This window comes from Cydia strobilella, chromosome 15 (assembly GCF_947568885.1).
Source record: "Cydia strobilella chromosome 15, ilCydStro3.1, whole genome shotgun sequence".
Taxonomy (NCBI): Eukaryota; Metazoa; Arthropoda; class Insecta; order Lepidoptera; family Tortricidae; genus Cydia; species Cydia strobilella.
In genome coordinates this window covers 15,656,798-15,677,523 of record NC_086055.1, presented here as the reverse complement: position 1 = coordinate 15,677,523, position 20,726 = coordinate 15,656,798, and the positions used below count along the sequence as shown (strand labels likewise).

At 37.3% G+C, this 20,726-nt stretch overlaps 1 protein-coding gene across 1 annotated transcript in view; it reads left to right on the top strand.

Moving 5' to 3' along the window:
- Positions 1 to 20,726, top strand: part of LOC134747956 (uncharacterized) — a 45,254-nt gene that overhangs the window by 22,128 nt on the left and 2,400 nt on the right. Inside the window, exons 17-23 of the mRNA XM_063682634.1 lie at positions 5,645 to 5,761; positions 6,909 to 7,066; positions 14,380 to 14,530; positions 15,262 to 15,519; positions 15,910 to 16,121; positions 16,758 to 17,043; positions 18,145 to 18,270. Of these exons, the coding sequence (XP_063538704.1) occupies positions 5,645 to 5,761; positions 6,909 to 7,066; positions 14,380 to 14,530; positions 15,262 to 15,519; positions 15,910 to 16,121; positions 16,758 to 17,043; positions 18,145 to 18,270 (1,308 nt within the window). The remainder of the gene's footprint in view (positions 1 to 5,644; positions 5,762 to 6,908; positions 7,067 to 14,379; positions 14,531 to 15,261; positions 15,520 to 15,909; positions 16,122 to 16,757; positions 17,044 to 18,144; positions 18,271 to 20,726) is intronic.

The window sequence follows — 20,726 nt, the reverse complement described above, 5'->3', positions numbered from 1 at the left end:
TTTTTAAACTAAACAAAATATAGTAGGAATAAGTTCTGTGCCTAGAAGCGATATATGAAATGACGATAATGATTATCTCAATAAAATATGCAGCAACAAGCATACCCTTCCAAGATTTTTCGCAAGACTCAGCAATCAATTTTAAACCTTATCCCAAGGTCATAAGGTCCACTACCGGTAACCTCGGTTGTATAATGGTTGCACATTTTTCTTTCACAGATATTAAAATAAAATTTCCAGTGACATTGAAACGTACGTTATACAGGTTGTACAATAATTCATGCCGTGACGTGCCCGATATCGCCTTCAGCGACGTATAACGAAGGGGCGTAATGGATAGTCGCGCTCGAAAGTGAATGCCTTAGGCCCTTCGCCCAGGGCTCGGAAACCGGTCTCAATGCTCAAACCGTTATCGCTCATTCGTCCGGGAACGAAAAGGATTTCGTTTCCGTTTGCGGTTACCGGTTAAAGAACAGTTCTTTTGAGATAACGGTTTACACCAATTCGTTCTCATTTCGTTCTTGAGTTCTTATTTCGTTCGAAATAAACCGGTTAAATAGAGAATGTCGCAGCAAGTTAAAACGAGTTTTATTATTTGTCACCGGCAGTTCGCCTACTTGATAGATAGACTTGAGCGGGCGCACGGCAGTTTTGGGCGCAATTAATTACTTGTGTAATTTCATTACTAATTTAATTGCATGTAATTAAATTGTTTGTAATTTAATTACATGAAAATTTAATTACATGCAACTCCATTACCTTTGGAAATGGAATTACATTAATTAGAAATTAAATTACTCAATTACTGAATGTTAACTTTTTTTCTACTTTACAACGATGAACAAATGTATTACATTCACTCTTATTGTCGTTTATTTTATACATTAACTTAAACGCAATGGTATAAAAATCTAACATTTTAATCCTTGAATTTCCCGTACATAAAACTGTTTTTAATTTATGTATTATTTCCGCTTGTACAAAAACTTGCAAAAATACTCCTTTATGTCTTTTTAATACAAAAAATCAAATATTGTAAGGTTAGTCAAATTTAAAGCTCATCCATAATTTTAATATGATATTGGAAATACTAAAGATGATCGAAAACTTGTATTCAATAAAAGTAATTTGTAATTGGGTAAAGTAATTAATTTCTAATTTCAATTTCAAAATGTAACTAAAAATTTAATTAACCATTACATTTTGCAATTGAAATTGTAAATTGAAGGCGCAATTACTTTTTATATATTTTTTAAATTTCCATTAATAATTGTAATTGCAATTGTTAATTAATGTTAAAACCGGTCAAGTGAGAGTCTGATTCGCGCACCGAGGGTTCCGTACTTTTTAGTATTTGTTGTTATAGCGGCAACAGAAATACATCATCTGTGAAAATTACACGGTTCATGAGATACAGCTTGGTGGCAGACAGACAGACGGACAGACGGACAGCGGAGTCTTAGTAATAGGGTCCCGTTTTTACCCTTTGGGTACGGAACCCTAAAAAGTAATGGTAAAAATTCAAAAAAAAAAAAGAAAAAGCATTTTCTGATTTAAAGTTTCCATTTTAAAACACTTTTGTACTCACCGCTACGTGCACCCCGCCCATACGCTGGAAGCGTTGCAATACAGACAAGTATTCTGACGGCTGACTTCAAAGACGCCACCACGTACGTAGACACTTCCAGACATTTCCTTAATAGCGCCACTTACACCATCCCACTAACCCGGGGTTAACCGGTTAAACCGTTAACCCAGTGTCAAATTGTACTAGTAACCATGGTTACTCCAGGTTTAACCGGATAACATTGGGTTAGTGAATGGTGCAAGTCCGTTTTATTACCTAGTCTATAGTTAATGACAGGACTGAACGGATTTCTCGCCCATTTTGTCAAGTAGGATGGCAGAAGAATTAAACGAACTAGGTACTTTATTATCTAAAATTTTGTTTGTAGATCCCTCGGATGGGGTCCCTTTGTTTGACATAATTATTGAAAGTCATTATAGCGGGGTAGAGGAAAACCCAGACGCAGCTTTTTAGATGAAGTGAATGAAAAAGTAGGGGTCGTGTCGTATCAAAAAGCCAAAGCCTGCGCAGGATAGGGAAAGCTGGAAGATACTCCACCGACAAGAGAATAACAAGTTAATGATAATGATGAATGTAATGATTGTAAGATTATCATTATATCATTAGTCATAATTCTGACTGTTAAATTTTTAGGATTTACGTAAGGTTATCCTATAGATAGGTTAGGTTTGTTTTATGGCAATCCTGAAATGTTACGCGTTTCTGAGAAAAACCAAATTATGACTAACGAAAATGCGGACTAACAATACATTATGACTTAAAACTTTATGGGAAATAATAGAGACCCCCCTCGGATATATTACCTAAGGTACCCATTTTATACTAAAATTAACCTGCTATAGCATGCAATAACTATACAGGGTGGCTAATAATAAGTGCATTCCCGTTGCCAGGGAGGTTTTGGGATTATACTGAGCAACTATGGGACCAACCACGAAATCGCGAAAAAAAAAACACCCATAGAAAATGGCCCAGCCAAAATGTATGAAACAGCCAAATTTTTTCGCGTTTTTGGTGTTGGTCCCATAGTAGAAGTATGAAGAAGGTCCTTCTTCATCATTATTTTTAAGTTAGTTTGAATGGGGCACTAGTTTTATTTTTAGTATTATACAGAGAGGTAACGCCGCCAGTGTCATTGGGTCCATGCCGCAGTCCGACTTGTTAGAAGGAGTATTTTCTTTGTAGGTAATTGCGTTCGTCGTTTTTTGTAGGTAAGTATATTTTAAAGTTTTTTATTTTATTTCTAGGTTTAATTTTAGTTTTAATCAATCTTTACTCGGTTATTTATTATGTGACACTATAAACAAAAAAACCGGCCAAGTGCGAGTCGGATATTTTTTATTTTATTATTTATTTTAGTTTTAATTTTGTAATATTATAATTTAATTTAATTATTTTACATTATGTCTAGTGTTTGTATATTGTTGTATGTTAGTTTATATGTTAATAAAATAAACTATATTTATTATTTACTGCCTATTAGCAGAAGCTCAGCAAGGTATATATTTAGCTCCTGGTAAACTTGTTTTGCTCGTTTCAGTGTTCGGCTGTTAATTAGTCTACCGGCAAAATGTTTGTACTACAAATTGGGAAAGCTCGACGTGTTTTCTAAAGGTGCTTGGTGCTTGTTGGTTGGCGGTTTATTGAAAAGATTCTCATTTACCATAATTATATAGAAAATCTGATACTATATCTCGTTTTTTTAGCATTAGAAAAAGGGTAAACAATCTTGACGTGTCTTTTTGTTGAAAAACACTTTTGAAGTATAAGTAACAGAAAATATGTAACAATTCTATAGTAAGGATAACTATTGGTTTCATACGAATTGGTTGAATAGTTATTTTTTTTTTAAAGCGGTTTCCATTAAAGAAATATGCCAAGATTGTTACACATTTTTCTAATCCTAGAAAAACGAGGTATAGGTAGGGTAAAAGAAACGGAACTAGAAAATAAACAATTAGAGATACTTATAAAAAACAAGGGAATAAATAAGGTGACGTAATAGTATTTTATACAATTGTGATATAATAGAGAGCTTTTCAGTCGAGTCGGTACTAAACACGGTTGTTTGCAAGAAAATTGTACATAGTTAAGAACCTGTCAAAGTCAAAAGTTTATTGATTCCATTGTGTTACGACAATTAAGCCATTTTAGGTTATATGCATGAAAGTGTGTTAGCGTATGCTATAGACTTAATTAAGTACAATAAATACAATACAATACAATTTACATGGTTAATTTTCGTAACACAAGTGAATCAATTACCTTAAGAGGCTAATCACCGCTTCTTAACTACGCTTAATTTTGTTAATTTTTTTTGCAATTCACTCAGATACAGAAACCCCAAAAGCACGTAAAAACAAGAAAAGATACTGGACATTAAATTGACCATTGTTTTTTTTTACTACTGGCCTGATTCGAACTTGAAGATATAGTTGGTCAAGCAAATCTTGTCAGTAGAAAAAGGCGCGAAATTCAAATTTTCTATGGGACAATATCCCTTCACGCCAACATTTTTTTAAATTCGGCATACTTTTTACTTGACCAACTATACGTCAAAAATTTGCTAAAGATCAGTGTCAAAAGCGACGTTTCTTCAAACAAAAATCAAGCAAGATATTAGTTGCCTGTGGAAAGAAAAGTACAGTCAGCGATAAAAGCTTGTACCAAAAAAATTTTTTTTTGTCAAAAACATATTTTATCGTTGGCTATCGTTATTACCGATCGTGTATTAATAATAAAAAATGCACCGTTTTTCTACATGACTTTGAATTCCTGAGAACCTGCGGCTTGCAAATCGAGTTATCGATTCGCGCAATAGCTCAGTCACTGATTAATTGGCGAAGGTCTGTGCCATTATCGGGCCCTTGATGCTTACATGATGACAGGGAGTAATCAGCAATGAACTTGTAATTTGCGTAATCGTCATTAAATCAAAGTAACATAGGTAAGGAAAGGTCAATGAAGAATTAATCGATGAAGTTACTAGAGAAAGGATATTTAAAAAAGATATATTTTTACCAACAAAAAAAAACAATGTATTGCAAATACAATAACAAATCAGATAGAATTTATAAATATTCGTGCAGTAAAATGGATGTCTCAGCGAGACCGCTAATTTTCAGTCCCCAAGCACAAAACTTAAAGCTAATTCTTAACTAAGTTACTAAATAAATAACTAACCTAACTAACTTACTAACTACCAGACGAACAGTTCGCTGCCAATGCGATGTTATTGGACAGTTTATCGTTTCAAAGGCTTTATTAGTAATAGGTACATAGTTTGATAGGTAATGATGTTGATTACAGGTATGTATTAAAAAAATAAAATAGTTGGCACTATAAGTTAACAACAACACTACCGCTCAAAAGTATTTAGGCACCCGCAATTTCCACCATACAATTATATACAAAAAATATTTTCAAAATCATACGACTGTTCGCAGGCAAATGACTCTCTTAGATGTTGGATTGAATTTTTATTTAGGTAAATATATTGAGCCTCAAATTGTTGCCAAGGACATCCTTTAAAATTTCGAGTTTACTTTATGCAACGATTTAAAAAACTCTTATGTACTAGTTCATACAAAATAAAACGATTTTGTACTGGAAAACGATTTATGAATTTTTTTACGCTTGCCATTTGGTAAATAGGCAATGTACACGAATATTCTGCACATCATTTTGAAGCTATACAGACATATAGCAGACATATCGCTGTTAAATTAAAAAAGTAACCTGCACAAAAAACTGTTACCCAATTCTGAAAGTCGTTTTTGTATTACTTACAATTGTATGGAAAAAATTACGAGTGCCTAAATAGTTATGAACGGCAGTGTATTTATCAGAGGGATTCATAGTGCAAAATTTTTGGCAACCGTAGGATTGAGATTTAAAAAGCGCTACGTTTCTTCAAAAACTCCGCTCCCTAAACATACGGCTAAACCGCACGTTGCGAAACCATTTACATTCAATTTGAATTTTTCAACGGTATTTTGTCTCCGTGTGATCGTTTTATAATGGTGTCATTTTTTTTAACGTTGTTATTCGCAGTGAAGAATGCAGCTACCAAGGCACCTGAAGGTAGCCGCCGGGTCGGCGGGTGCTGCCATTTTTGGAATTTTGTTCGGTTGGGTCATATTCCCTGCCATACTCAAGTCACAACTCAAAAAGGTACGCTTCATAGTATCAATTACTTAAAAATCCGGCCAAATGCGAGTAGGACTCGCGTTCAAAGGGTAGCTTACATAATTTCTAGCAATGTTTTTTTTAAACGCCGACTCACGCTTGACCGTAAACTTCTAATAGATTTAGCTAACTTAGCGGTTTTACTCACGTATTTTTAGTCACTCGCGCGACATGTTTCGCAGAGCCAAGGTCTCCATTTCCATGTCGCGCGAGTGATTAAAAATACGTGAGTGAAACCGCTAAGTTAGCTAAGCTAGTATATCTCACGATAGTTTAGATTCTAATAAATTTTCCTGTAATCTATAAGTTAATAACTATTTTCTGTATTTTTTTCATAATTTTCAGTAGTTTTGGAGCTAAGGGTGAATGGTGGGTGGAACTTTCCCTATTTTCATAAATAAATTCAAAACTACATTTTATTTCAAAATTATATTCATTCGATTACTATATACACAGGATGCTAAACGTTTAGAAACGGTTCTTACGCATATGCAAAGTACTTAAATTAAATGCTAGGGCGGGCACACTTTTACCCAGTCATCGGCATCGCCCCGATCGCCCGTCACGACTCGGTGGGTGTAGGCCGACTGGAAACAATTTCCCTATCGTTTCAACACCTTCAAGTCCTTTGACTAATGTCACTTTTGTCACAGATTTCTGTACTAGTTTAAATTTCATTCGATACCGTGACGTGACTTTGCGTTAAAGGGGCCCACTGACTATCAGTCCGCCGGACGATATCGGCCTGTCAGTTGTTCGGAACTGTCAAATTTTTGTTCTAACTGACAGGCCGATATCGTCCGGCGGACTGATAGTCAGTGGGCCCCTTAAGAGCCCGGTATCGATTTTAGTCGCAAAAATGTAAAATTGATAGATTTAGTCGGTGAAATTGTACACCTTTTGTTACGTAATAGAAAACATTTTTTTTAAACAAACTAAGTAAATTAGTAATGATTTTTTTGTGATGGACGTTTAGGTAAACGCGCGTAAAGCAATGATTTTGTCCGTCTTATTTGTAATTTTCGTAAAGTGTGGACTGCTAAAAATGGTAATTTTGTGTTACACATATCCTGTACACAATCGACTGATAAAATACAGTCAACATCAGTATTAAAATTGTGTTTTTTCTCAGGAAATGGCTCTGACGGCGAAGACAGACGTGCGTCAGATGTGGCAGAAGATCCCCTTTCCCCTCGACTTCAAGGTGTACCTGTACAACTACACGAACGCCGCGGAGGTCCAGAAGGGAGCTATACCCATCGTTCAGGAAGTCGGGCCCTATTACTTTGAGTAAGTATTACAGAATTATTATTAAGGGTAAATATAGAAGAACATAAATATATTGCCTAATAACCGCACACATTTATGAGTTTATAGTATGTATTTGCAAATATTATGTTCTCAGAAATCGTCTAATTGAAAGTCTAGTGAATTGTTGCCAAATATTGAATGCCAAACGAAACAATGAAAACCTTATAAAAATGTGCGGAGTAATAGGCTCGGCAACGCGCATATGTAACACCTCTGGACCGTCCATAGACTACGGTGTCGTACCTGGTACGGTGACTGCTTACCATCGGGCGGGCCGTATGCTTGTTTGCCACCGACTTCGTACCTGAACTCACTTGACCTCACTGTGGGATAATTATTATCTAAACATTCGAAAAACACAAAAGTAGCGCAGTTGACCAACATTACCTATCTTATCTTACCTTATCTTATCTTATCTTTTGGTTTTCGGGGGCCCTTGCGGATACACTTCGGTATCCCCATACCCATAGGGATCTTTTGTGAAGTTACCCCCTTACCTATAAAGAAAGAACGTGCAAACGTCAAATCTTATAAGAAAATGTTTCTGGTTGATCGGACAGCTCCCTAAAATATTTGGGAATTTGATAATTCTAGGTTTATGTATGACTCGAAACCGTGATTAAAATAATCCCTGAAATAATCCAGAGCCCCAATAATTTTCTCGCCTTCAAAACCTTCCCTCGTAAATCCATATTCACGGATAATTACCAGTCATTACCGTCATTGCTGGTAATGATACAGGCCGGCAAAAAGAGGAAGGTAAATATTATTGGCCACAACGATGTGTAGACCGTTCATTATTGTAAGTGGCGTGATATTTTAAGATTGCTTTATTGGCACGTTATTGAATGCATGCAAAAGCCTTGAATAAGGTTGATCGATGTTCTAGAGATTGTAGAAGACTATTGGATCAGGGCAGCAGTTGATTGGCCGCTGTGGAGATCCTTTGTCCACTATACAGTATATAGTAATGAGCGTGTTTCAGCTGATATGATTCACGCTAGTGAATATATTCCAAAATTAAAAAAATAGTTTACTACCGCTTCTTTCTTAGGATATTGAGATTATGGAAAATTGTTCTACATAATTTGATGTAAAGTAACCATAACTTTGCCCTTTCGTTTGACTTCTTTCGATATTCAGGATTTTACAAAAATTAGGAGTTAATAACAAATTTCATATAAAAAAATTAAAAACTCCAACGTCCTTGGAGATTTAACTGTATACTTCATTTTTACAAAATAATTACAGACATGTCTCAAAAACACTTCCAAAATGCTAAAAATAATTAAGATTGTAAGAAAAAATCTTTAAACTAACGTAACTTTTGTGTTTTCATTATTTTCCGCACAGCACTACTAACTTCTAACCTCCGTTCCCTTCAAAATGCGACTAAAACAGCTTTCTCGTGGATTTTGGTGTTGCGTACTCTTACCGGATTACGTAAGTTGTTGCGTACTCTAAGATTACGCTAATACCTTATCTATAGAATAAATAAGACTTTAGCTAGACCTAGACCTCGCGGCGCTCGTCTTCAATTTTATTTATTATTCATACTTATTTATTGCGTCCATAATAATCATAATAAAACTAATACAACAATTTTAAAATCAATACAAACACCTTTGAAGTACAGACACCTATAATCAACCTTGACATGCAAAAACAGTCTGAAAAACATCGCGTCAAACACACGTGTTGGAATAGAAGAAACTTTACGTTTGCCATATAATTTCTAAGACTATGTTTAACTCAATAAAAGAGTGTTGTGAATACAAAATCAACCCATTATTATAGGGTTTGGCATCACTGTCATTTACACGACACTTCTTCAATTTCATTTCAATTTACTATGAATTTTTGAACGAGCTTCTTATGAATTATGGATGTGTTGGTGTGTAAAATAACTTCAAAGGCACAGTTCAATTGAGTTATTTTAGTAAAATATTTGACATGTTGTTGTTATTTTTGTGTTGTTGTTTTAACGACATGTAACAAATTGTTATCAATAAATATTTTCATTTTCATTTTCATTTTTTGTTTTGTTGATGTATTTTTCTAGTTTAATTTTTGGGTCTCTATTGTTTGACATAATTATTGAAAGTCATAATGTAATGATTGTCATATTATCATTAGTCATAATTTGGTTTTTCTCAGAAACGCGTGACTTTTCAGGATTTCCATAAAACAAACCTAACCTAACCTATCTACTGATGACTAAGGATGACTCACGTTAGACCGGACCGTGACCGGGCCGGAGCTTCCGGCGCTTACTTTTCTATGACATGACAGGTGATCACGTGATGATTTCCATATAAAACGAAGCGCCGGAAGCTGCGGCCCGGTCACGGCCCGGTCTAACGTGAGTCATCCTTAACCCGAGGAAAATCCTGAAAAGCTAACGGTTTCAGAATTATGACTAATGATAATATGACAATCATTTCAATAATTAAAAATCCACCACAGCACCCACCCCACACCACCCAACACAGGCATTTTTTCTTACCGGGTGGCTCCATCACCTTATATTATAAACTAAGTGTAAGGCCTGAGTGGACGCTTGAAGCGGAGCGTTCGGCGGGGCGTGCAGCGTGGCGTCGGACTCACAAGTGATGTGAGCAGCGTGCACTAAGGCCGCTCCTATACGTTTGCATTTGTTTAACATGCACGCCGCACGCCCCGCCCCGCTGTACGCCCAACTCGAGCGTCCACTCAGGCCTTACACTAAGTGTGTCTTACGCAATAAAGATTTTTTTTAATATTATGTCAAACAAAGGGACCCCTTGATTTTTGTCTTTCAATTTGAGTGCACTGATCGTCAAAATAACGTTAGGGGGCAAAACGCTTTCTGTCTCTATATCACTCTTCCATATTAGTGCGATAGAGAGACGGGTAGCATTTTGTTGTCGTAGCGGAAACAATTGTTATTATTTTAACTTTACATTTACAGTTAAACCAAACATGCAAGTTATGGGTTATAAACATATATGTACTTAAAACTGAAATAATATGCTTATCACTAAATTAATTAATATTAATAGTTGTGGGTTTATTAATATTAATATTAATTGTTATCTTGGCCAGGTACCCAGCAGTGCTGTTTCAGCGAGTGTTTTTTTATCCTTCGATTTATATACAATATTTTTACCTGCTCCTATGCCTAGATAATTTTGCTGGGCGAAATTATAGCATTTTTTTACACTTACGAATTTTCACGCTAAAAGTAAAAATACGTTATATAACATTAACTTAATAAATTGAGACTAACAAAATAAATTAAAATTAAAAGTCAATGTTATTGAAGAAAACTTATAAACATTCTTCCATTTTTTCGTTAATTTTCACGTGTGACATGAACAGCAACCAATTCACCGGTTCAAAAAACGGCATTTTCAGCGTTGCGAGGGTTTCAAGGCACAAGTAATAAAACTTTGCTACCGAGTGAAACAAAACACAAAAACATCAAGGCGAGGAAAATACAAAAACATTATAAATCAAATCCAAATGTATACTCTTTTCAGTACAAAAAAATTATCACCTAAAAGTCAATTCAGCCACCCAACATGACGAAGCGACTCAAAATTTGCATCTACTCTTTGCCACTCTTGGGGATAAAATGCAACTTTCTCACCAGTTTTTGACGAACAAAGAGAACCTTTACAAGCTAGTGTGGTGAAAATAACTTTACAATGACTAAACACAGGTTTAGTGTTTAATTACATATTGAGCGCCGAAGCGTGAAATTAATACCAACATGTTCAATGAACAAGCTTATACAAAATGCATCGCCATTTGGCTAACACTAATTAGAATACGCAATACCTATTCATGATTAAACTAGAATGTTGGTTGGTGAAATAATTATTTTACGGAGCTTTTCCATTGTATTCCAGTAAAGCTGAAATGTGATTCACTGCTTTGGTAGCGTGTGTGGTAAACCCACTGATGTAGAGATAACCTGGTGCGGAATTCAAATTAAAAAAAAGGGAAAAAAGGGATCCATTTGAAATTAATACATACTATGTATGTATGAATAGAATAGAATAGAATAAAACTTATGTATATACATACATAGTTTCTGTCTTAATTTTTTGAATATAAAATTTACGGTTCAAGCTAATTTGGTTGTCAATACCAAAATTTAAATACATTTTAACGCATTTTTATAAATCTTCATTTTTAGTTTTAAAGTATGTCGATAGATGGCAGTGAATTTACAGTGGTTACAAAATTTACTATGACAGTACCGCTCTATCTTATTATATGAATTATATCCTCATTGTTAATACTAACGGTATGAAATATCCAATGTAAAGTGAACCCTAAATGGCTCAACAACTAAAGTCCGTGACTGAACCTTATTCAATCAAGTTAGGATATTACATTAATTTTATTGTCTACTGAAATTTTTCACTGCAGTAAGCCTCTGTAAACTGACTAAAATTCAAGTAGATTTTCAGGTTTCACGTAACAGACAGACGTGCCTAGAGCTGACCAAATGTAGGCCTTATGTCTTCGCTTTAAGGTTCAAACATTTTTAATTAAATATGTGTATTGTAACATCTGGCATACGAATATTAAATGCATTCTGTAAGCAATATGCAAGATGTAAATCCGTATGTATTATATTATGCAAGGCTTATATTATTGGCTTATATTAATGAAGAATCCATTTATATATAAGTGTAACATAAATTTAAATACTTACGAACTCTCTGTGGTTCCCAAGATACAGGCTCGGCCTAGTTTGGGGACCACTGTCAAGTTTTCTGTGATGTAATGTTTTTTGCCTAATTAAACCTTTTTCATTTTCATTTTCATTTGATCATAAATTATTATAGTGCACTGTTCGCTAGTTAGAGCGTTGGTGGCCTAGCGGTATGGGGTCATCCATTAATTACATCACACGTTTAGGGAGAGGGGGTCAAGAAAATGTGACATGTTGTGACATGGGGGAGGGGGAGTCACAAACTTTGTGACGTCACTCTAACTTGAACAAGTTTGGGAACAAAACAAATTATTTTTATTTTATTTTTATTAAATATTTTGATTTGTGTTTTTAGGGTTCCGTACCCACAGGGTAAAAACGGGACCCTATTACTAAGACTCCGCTGCCCGTCTGTCCGCCTGTCCGTCTGTCCGTCTGTCCGTCTGTCCGTCTGTCTGTCTGTCACCAGCCCGCGCAGCATGGTCCCCCTATCACTAATCCGCTTATCACCATGCCTGTCACGTTCTAACAAGCATGTGAGTGCGAAAGTGACGGACTTAGTGATAGGGGAAACCATGCTGCGCGGGCAGGTATCTCATGAACCGTGATAGCTAGACAGTTGAAATTTTCACAGATAATGTATTTCTGTTGCCGCTATAACAACATATACTAAAAAGTACGGAACCCTCGGTGCGCGAGTCCGACTCGCACTTGGCCGGTTTTTTAAGTAGTCACACTACTATACATATATAAATTATTATATTAAAGAAAAAGTGACGAAGCCCTCACGCCCGACGCGGGGCGAATTTTGTGAATAGTTTTTTGATGTGTTTAGGTTAAGATTTTTGTAATAAATAAATAATAATAAATAAATAAATAAAAATGTTATTTATTTAGGTATCAACCCATTACATTAAGTATTAAGTATAATTATAATTGTAATGTTTGAAAGTAGATACCTATTAAGGTTTTCCAAATTGTATTTCTGTTTGTTTAGGTTAATGGTAATTTTAAGTTGTTTTTATGTATTGATTTTGACATGTGTACGTGTATTTGATAAATAAACTAAAAAGTGGCTTAAAACTTAATACTTTTTGAGCTTTTTTATAAGAAAAGGTTTTGTAAAGGTCACTTTAAACTTGTTACAAATGAGTTCTTATAGATAAAAACCGGTCTAGTGCGTGTCGCTTTGCTTTTACCACGAACATAATATTGGACGTTAGCAATTAGTAATTAACTAATTATAAACACGTAGGCATATTTCAAGTAGGTAGTTTTCAAATTAATAGTTAAGTCGATTTTAGTTTATTATGAATCGCTGTTCTTTTTTTTTCTGTGTAAGTATTGTAATTGGATAATTAATAGGTTTTCTATTCGTTCTTCGAAATTGGAAGCAATTAGCGTATAACTAGCATAAGCATATACACCGTGGTCTGGTAAAACCCGATAGATTATAATCACGAATTCTTGAGGTCATAAGGAGCAAAAATATTACCTATTTGAGTTTTGGTAAAAAAAAATGCGTTACTGAACACGACACTTTATTTCTTTTTACATTTTGGCAAAAAAAAACAACGATTATTGTATATATGTAGTTTTTTTTACGTCCTACAGTCCCTACAGATATAAATAGCGAGTTTCCTTTAAAACTTTAATGTCAGTGTATGTCTTAACCAGAGAGCGAAACTTTGGTGCCGATGACAGACGTATGACGTCAAGTCGCATATAGGATGTTTTTTAAAAACAACATTGTAACACCTCAATGATTCTTAATATTGATAATATATAAATTATTGTTTATTTATAAAAAATATAAATTTTGCATATTTTCCGCTTATGCATTTTTTAAGAAAATTAGAAAAGTTTTTATTTTGTAATTGTTACCAAGGTATATTCGAAGCTATCTTAAAATTTGTTAAATCCATGTTAAAATCTCGTTCTCGTTCTCTTTCAATATGCTTTGTTGTTTTCAAATGTTTCTCTATATTGCTTGTACATTTTTTCATTTTTTACAATCAGAAAATGAAATTTCTGCAAATACGGCTGCAAACCCTCCACTCCACGCGACTCCATAGCGACTTCAAACAATAATATTTCGGTTATATTTTATTAATAAAAAAATAAGTAAACAGAAATTGGTTGTCATTTCCATTAATCTTGTTTTTAACATGACAAAGACAAATTATGTTTTTATACGTGGCCAGTACGTATAAAAACTCTCAACTCAAGTTTCAATATCAGTATACTAAAGAGGCTAATAAATTGTTATTTGTTTAAGTATCTATAATCTAGATAACAACACTCTGTATTTAGCTTGACGTCATAAGTCTGTCATCGGCACCAAAGTTTCGCCCTCTGGTCTTAACTAAACCAAGTCAGTGGCAACAACGCTGCCGCCGCCAAAAAGGCGTTTTTTATTATGTTATTTCAGAAACCAATTTTCATTATTTCATTACCTATCTCTAAAACAAGACCGATTTCAGAAAACATTGACATTTTAGTCTCTAAATGCGGTCAAAAATACACCTTTAAATCCGTCGGGTTTTACCAGCCCACGGTGTATAAAAAATTATATCACCCTCAGGGAATGGAAAGAGAAAGTAGAAGTAGAAGAGAACGACGCAGAAGACACGATCAACTACAAGAAGTTGGACGTGTTCTACTTCAAGCCAGAAAAGTCGGGTCCTGGTTTAACCGGTGAAGAGGTCATTACCATGCCTCATCCATTTATGTTGGTAAGTACTCCTTCTTGCTTTTTGGTGCCGTAATACATATGTGCCTATTTTACTCCAAAATATGAAATTTAGTGTAAATATTTGTGAATGTGTATGCTGATATACTTCTACCATTATTTGTATCTCCTTGGATATCACGGGCCTATGCATCCCGGTCTTTTGATAGGCTTGCGTGGGGATATAGATCCAACACGTAGAGGCCCCTTGGAGAGCTTTAATGTCATGTAGAACGCCTGCTGGAACCCGTTCACAGGCGCAACAATAGACACCCATGAACCGGTCGCAGCAGGTTTTGGGACTATTGTAGAAAAAGTGAACAGTATCCCGATATCGGGAGCTCACAACACAAATAATACAAAAGGTAATCACGGTCTATATCCCGGTCAATATAAGTCTAGTGAAACTAACCGTGAATCATTCAAAACTCTAATATGTATATATATTTATATATTTCGGGGTTCTTGGAAACGGCTCTAACGATTTCGATGAATTTTGCTATATGGGGGTTTTCAAGGGCAAAAAATCGATCTAGCTAGGTCTTATCTCTGGAAAAACGCGCATTTTTGAGTTTTTATCTCCCAGATATTTACAATTTATGTAATGTATGTAATAAAAGGTGCGCGAGAGGTTCGCCAATAGAGCTCTAACTGCGCATTCGACAGATCTGGCAGCACATTACACTAAACATGTCTACAACTTATACATATGCAATATGTCTCCATTTTTATCAGGGTATGGCAACAGTAGTCTACCGTGACAAGCCAGCCATGCTCAATATGATCGGCAAGGCCATCAATGGCATCTTCGACAACCCTGAAGACATGTTCCTCAGGGTCAAGGCCATGGATGTTCTGTTCAGAGGCCTCACTATAAACTGCGCGAGGACGGAGTTCGCACCGAAAGCGGTTTGCACGACGCTGAAGAAGGAAGGGCCTCCTGGTTTGATTCTGGAGCCCAATAACCAGTTTAGGTTCTCTATTTTTGGCGCGGTAAGTGAACCGTGATAACTTAATATATATTTAGGAACAATCTTACACGAAACGGCCTTATCTCTAAAACTCTTAGGTGTGTCTATGATATTTAAGTGCAACTCAACAAAACACATCAGAACAACCTTGTTCTTACCTGAAAAACAGCGAAATAGGAAGGAATTTGAGCACTGTATGTATGCATTTTTGTTAGTATGTAGGTATGCTTGTGTCTTGTGTTTTACCATTATATCGTAACTAATAAACCTATTTCGATGATTGTCATGAGATGAGGACTCAGGGATCTACTGCCAGATTGGACAGATTTTAATGCACCAATGTTTTTTAAAAGATTAAGATTTTATTTTTATTCGAAGTTTACTTTTTTAAATCAGTATTATATTTCTACAGCGCAACGGCACAGTAGACCCAAAAGTAGTTACCGTGAATCGAGGCAAAAAGAACGTCATGGACGTAGGCCGAGTACTCGCAGTGGACGGCAAGGATAAGCAGAATTTATGGAGGGACCATTGCAATGAGTACGGAGGAACGGATGGCACGGTCTTCCCCCCGTTTTTGACGGAATTTGACAAGCTTCAGACGTTTTCTGGCGATCTGTGCAGGTATGAAACTTCTCTAAGTTAAAAGATAAGCCACAGCGTTGCTCAAAACATGATCAGACACAGTTTACACAAATGCTTGAAATGTAAAAACGCAAAGTAGACACGTTAGGGTATTAAATTCCGATGTGATCCAAATAATTAATTTTATTGTAAATGAATTAAGCTTGGGACAGCCTCTAGTCTGGGATGCCACATGGTCAGCGCATGTGGCATCCCAACCTTCGCGCGGTCCCACCATCCGGGCACGAGCAGTGATGCTGACCATGCCGCGTCCATGGCAGAAGACCTCAAACGCCGCAAATATGCCACCCTCGGCAGTAGATATATTTTTGAGGCGCTTGGTGTCGAAACGCTGGGGCCGTGGGGGCCAAGCGCGCGCCGGGTGTACAAGGACTTAGCTGCGCACCTTATAGACGCCACAAGGACCAGAAGGCTGCCCAGTATTTTGCTCATGCAGTAGCATTATTCTTCTGGGAACACTGCCCATCGGCAGATGTTTTATTTATAAGTAGGGCCTTTATTTTAAGTTTTTTTTATAGTTTGTATTATTATTTTTAAGCTTATTTATAGATTATTGTTTTATGTTTATTTAATTGTGTAGTACAGAACTAAAAATGAGAAATTTGTACGTGGCAGGTCCTTCAAACCCTGGTACCAAAAGAAGACGTCATACCGCGGCATCAAGACGAACCGCTACATCGCCAACATCGGGGACTTGGCCAACGATCCAGAGCTCAACTGTTTCTGCGACGCCCCAGACAAGTGCCCCCTAAAGGGCCTCATGGACGTGACAAAGTGCGTGGGCGCGCCGATGTACGTGTCCATGCCGCACTTCCTGGACAGCGATCCCTCGCTCGTGCAGAACTGCAAGGGGCTCAATCCTGACGTCAATGAGCATGGCATCGAGATCGACTTCGAGCCGGTTCATATTTAATACCTTTTATTCATTCGTTTTAGGACCTAAAGGTGTTGTCTAGGTCATACTAGGTCAGTTTTGAGGGCTTGGAACTTGTGTGTGCTTACCTTCAGAAACCTTTCGTTTGTCTAGTTGAGCATTGTAGAGAATCAAGTGCCCCTGAAGGGCCTCATAAACAAGTGCCCCCCCGAGGGCCTCATACAAGTGCACCCTGAAGGGCCTCATAAACAAGTGCCCCTGAAGGGCCTCATACAAGTGCCCCCTGTAGGGCCTCATGAACAAGTGCCCCCTGAAGGGCCTCATGAACAAGTGCCCCCTGAAGGGTCTCATACAAGTGCCCCCTGAAGGGCCTCATACAAGTGCCCCCTGAAGGGCCTTATACAAGTGCCCCCTGAAGGGCCTCATACAAGTTCCCCCTGAAGGGCCTCATACATGTAACCAACTGCGTGGGCGCGCCGATATACCTACGTGTCTATGCCGCACTTCTTGGACAGCGACCCGTCGCTCGTGCAGAATTGCAAGGGGCTCAACCCTGACGTCAATGAGCATGGTGTTCAAACGATAACATAATGATTACAAAAAAACCACGCATGGAGCATCATTCATCATTTTTGGTTTGAATTATCAAACCATGATATCCGCGATCCCCGGGCACGCACAGCCGTCTCGCTCACGCTTACGCTCAGTGAGAGTGAGAGAAGTACCTGAACCCAGAAGGCCTTAAAAAGAGACCACCCCAGAACCTTACCACGCCTGCCTTAGCAGTGTCAAACTGGCATATTCGATAACGTCTGCGTAACTTACTTTCTATATATCTCGCTCGCACTAATGCGAGTACGACCGACATCCATAAAAAGTAAGTTACGCACACGCTAGCGAATATATCAGTGTCAAAGTGGTGGTAGCCGTAAAGTTCGAAGACGCGTAAACCGTAATTTCGGGGCAGTCTGCGCTAGTAAGTACTATTCGTTTGACTACTATCACTATAATCACTATAATACTAATTTGTGTTGATGAGTTGAAGACCAGCTAATACCGAAAGCTAAAGCGCAGCTAAAGCGTGTACCGAAACGAACTTTTTGATAAAAACTTATTTTGTTTATACAGATAAGCGGAACGCCAATGGTGGCTCGTCAACGCGTGCAGTTCAGCATGCTGTTGCTGAACACCGACAAGTTGGAGCTATGCAAAAACATGCCTAACACCTACGCGCCCCTGTTCTGGATAGAAGAGGTAAGTTGAGTCGTTTTGAGTCATTCCGAATTTGACAGAGTTCACGTTCAAACTGGAGCTCTGCAGAGACATGTGTAACTCTTCCGCGCCCCTGCTCTGGGTAGAAGAGGTAAGTTGAGTCGTTTTGAGTCATTCCGAACTTGATGGACTTCACGTTCAAACTGGAGCTCTGCAGAGACATGTCTAACTTTTACGCGCCCCTGCTCTGGGTAGAAGAGGTAAGTTGAGTCGTTTTGAATCATTCCGAACTTGACAGAGTTCAAGTTCAAGTTAGAGCTCTGCAAAAATATGCCTAACACTTCCGCGCCCCTGCTCTGGGTAGAAGAGGTAAGTTGAGTCGTTTTGAGTCATTCCGAACTTGACAGAGTTCAAGTTCAAGTTGTAGCTGCAAAAAAATGCCTACACTTACGCGCCCCTGCTCTGGGTAGAAAAGGTGAGTCGTTTTGAATCATTCCGAACTTGACAGAGTTCAAGTTCAAACTGGAGCTCTGCAGAGACATGTCTAACTCTTACGCGTCTGTTCTGGGTAGAAGAGGTAAGTTGAGTCGTTTTGAGTCATTCCGAACTTGACATTGAGTTAATGTTCAAGTTGGAGCCATGTTTACATACACAGTATACACACCCTTCTTTCTTTGTTTCTGACGTGTGTATAGGTATTTATTATTTATGGGATTGCGGTATAAAAAAAACTAAATAACAAAAATCGCATACAGTTCGACCAATACCTATATCAAACACTGTCATTTACGTTTATTCATATCATGAGAATATGTACATGTGTTACCAGACTTACAATGTATCAAGCTTTTCATTGTGATTTTAAATTAGTTTGCCCTTTCTTACCCAATAATTTTGTAGCCGTATTCCGTAATTTTAAAATTGCTATCTTACTGAATTTTACTTACTAGATTATCAACTGAAAACTTTATATGAGGGTCAAACATATTTTAGAAAAAGATCAGCTCTGTGGACTATACAATAGAAGATAACGACTCGGATAGAGTTAGACCAAGATAAGTCTGTCACGATTTTGTGTAGGTGCAGCGTAAAAATTTGCTTGTTAACAGCGGTTTAGGCGGAGTAGGTCACTTTCGAGTTAGGTCATATACTAAGGCCGTCACTTTCTGAGGTCGTCAGTTTCTACGTTCGCCACTTTCTGCGTTCGTCACTTTCGGAGCAGGGATGTTGCGGATGCCGATTTTTTGACATCCGCGGACGCGGATGCGGATGCGGATTTTTAAAGGCTCACATCCGCGGATGCGGATGTCGAGAGTAGGCACATAAAAAACGTCAAATATTACACTTTAGTAATTTTTATTTAAAAAAATCGAAACTTTTAGTATTTGAACAAGAATATACGTGCCCCACAATTGCATTACTATACTAAAGTTCAAATAAAACAAACTTTTCACTTCTTGTCGCTGTCAGTCATAGGCTAAAGTGCCCGATCGACGAATCACAAAAACGAAACGAGATTCCTATTGGCTAATGACGAAATTACCTAGCACTTACGCCGCCGCTAAGACGTTCCTGTACCTACCTGTTCCACATCCGCATCCGCATTATGCGGATGTTGAAAATAATGCGGAAGTTCCGCAGTTGCGGATGCGGATGCGAATATTCGCAACATCCCTGTTTCGGAATTAGCCACTTTCTGAGTTTTGTCTATATTTATTCCGTCGCTGTGGCATGCAATCCAAAGAAATGTTCCTACTTCTTGAATCCTAATAAAAATCAAGAAATAGCAAAGCAATTTATTTTTGCGACGGCCCGTTTAACCGTCAACTTACGACGTGACATTGTAAATTTATTTTGCAAACTTCGTAATTGCTCTTAGTTTTGAGGCTTCTTCTCAAGTTTCTGAACAAATAAGTTAGGAGCATTAACCAACATTGATAGTTATATTATTTAGTCCTCAATAAATTGCCTCTGATAAAATGGGGCGCTTTTTATGCCTCAGCTGTAACATAAATAATCTACTAATCCAGCCAATCTCAGAGCCTTTGTTGGGGCTCCGCGAGAATACTTGTATAAGAATTTCCCAGCTCTTTTATAGGTATGTCTTTCTTTGTAGTGCACAATAAAGTATTTTATTATTATTATTATTATTTGTATCTCATATAAACTCACGGGTATATACATCCCGGTCATTTGATAGGCGTGCGTGGGGATATAGATCCAACACGTAGAGGCCCTTTGGAGAAGTTTGCTGTTATGTACTACACCTGCTAGAACCCATTCACGGGTACAAATAGATACCCGTAAATCGGTTCCAACAGGCGTAGGGGCTATTATTAACACAGTGGAAAAGAGTGCCGGTTATGGTGTTGAAGTTTGGCTGGTCAAAAGATTGGGCTATTGCTGAGAGGTCCGGACACCTGCCATAACAATGTTGTACACGTTATCGAGGCAGGCGGTGACTCGCCGCTGACTAGATGGGCCCCTGAAACTGCCGT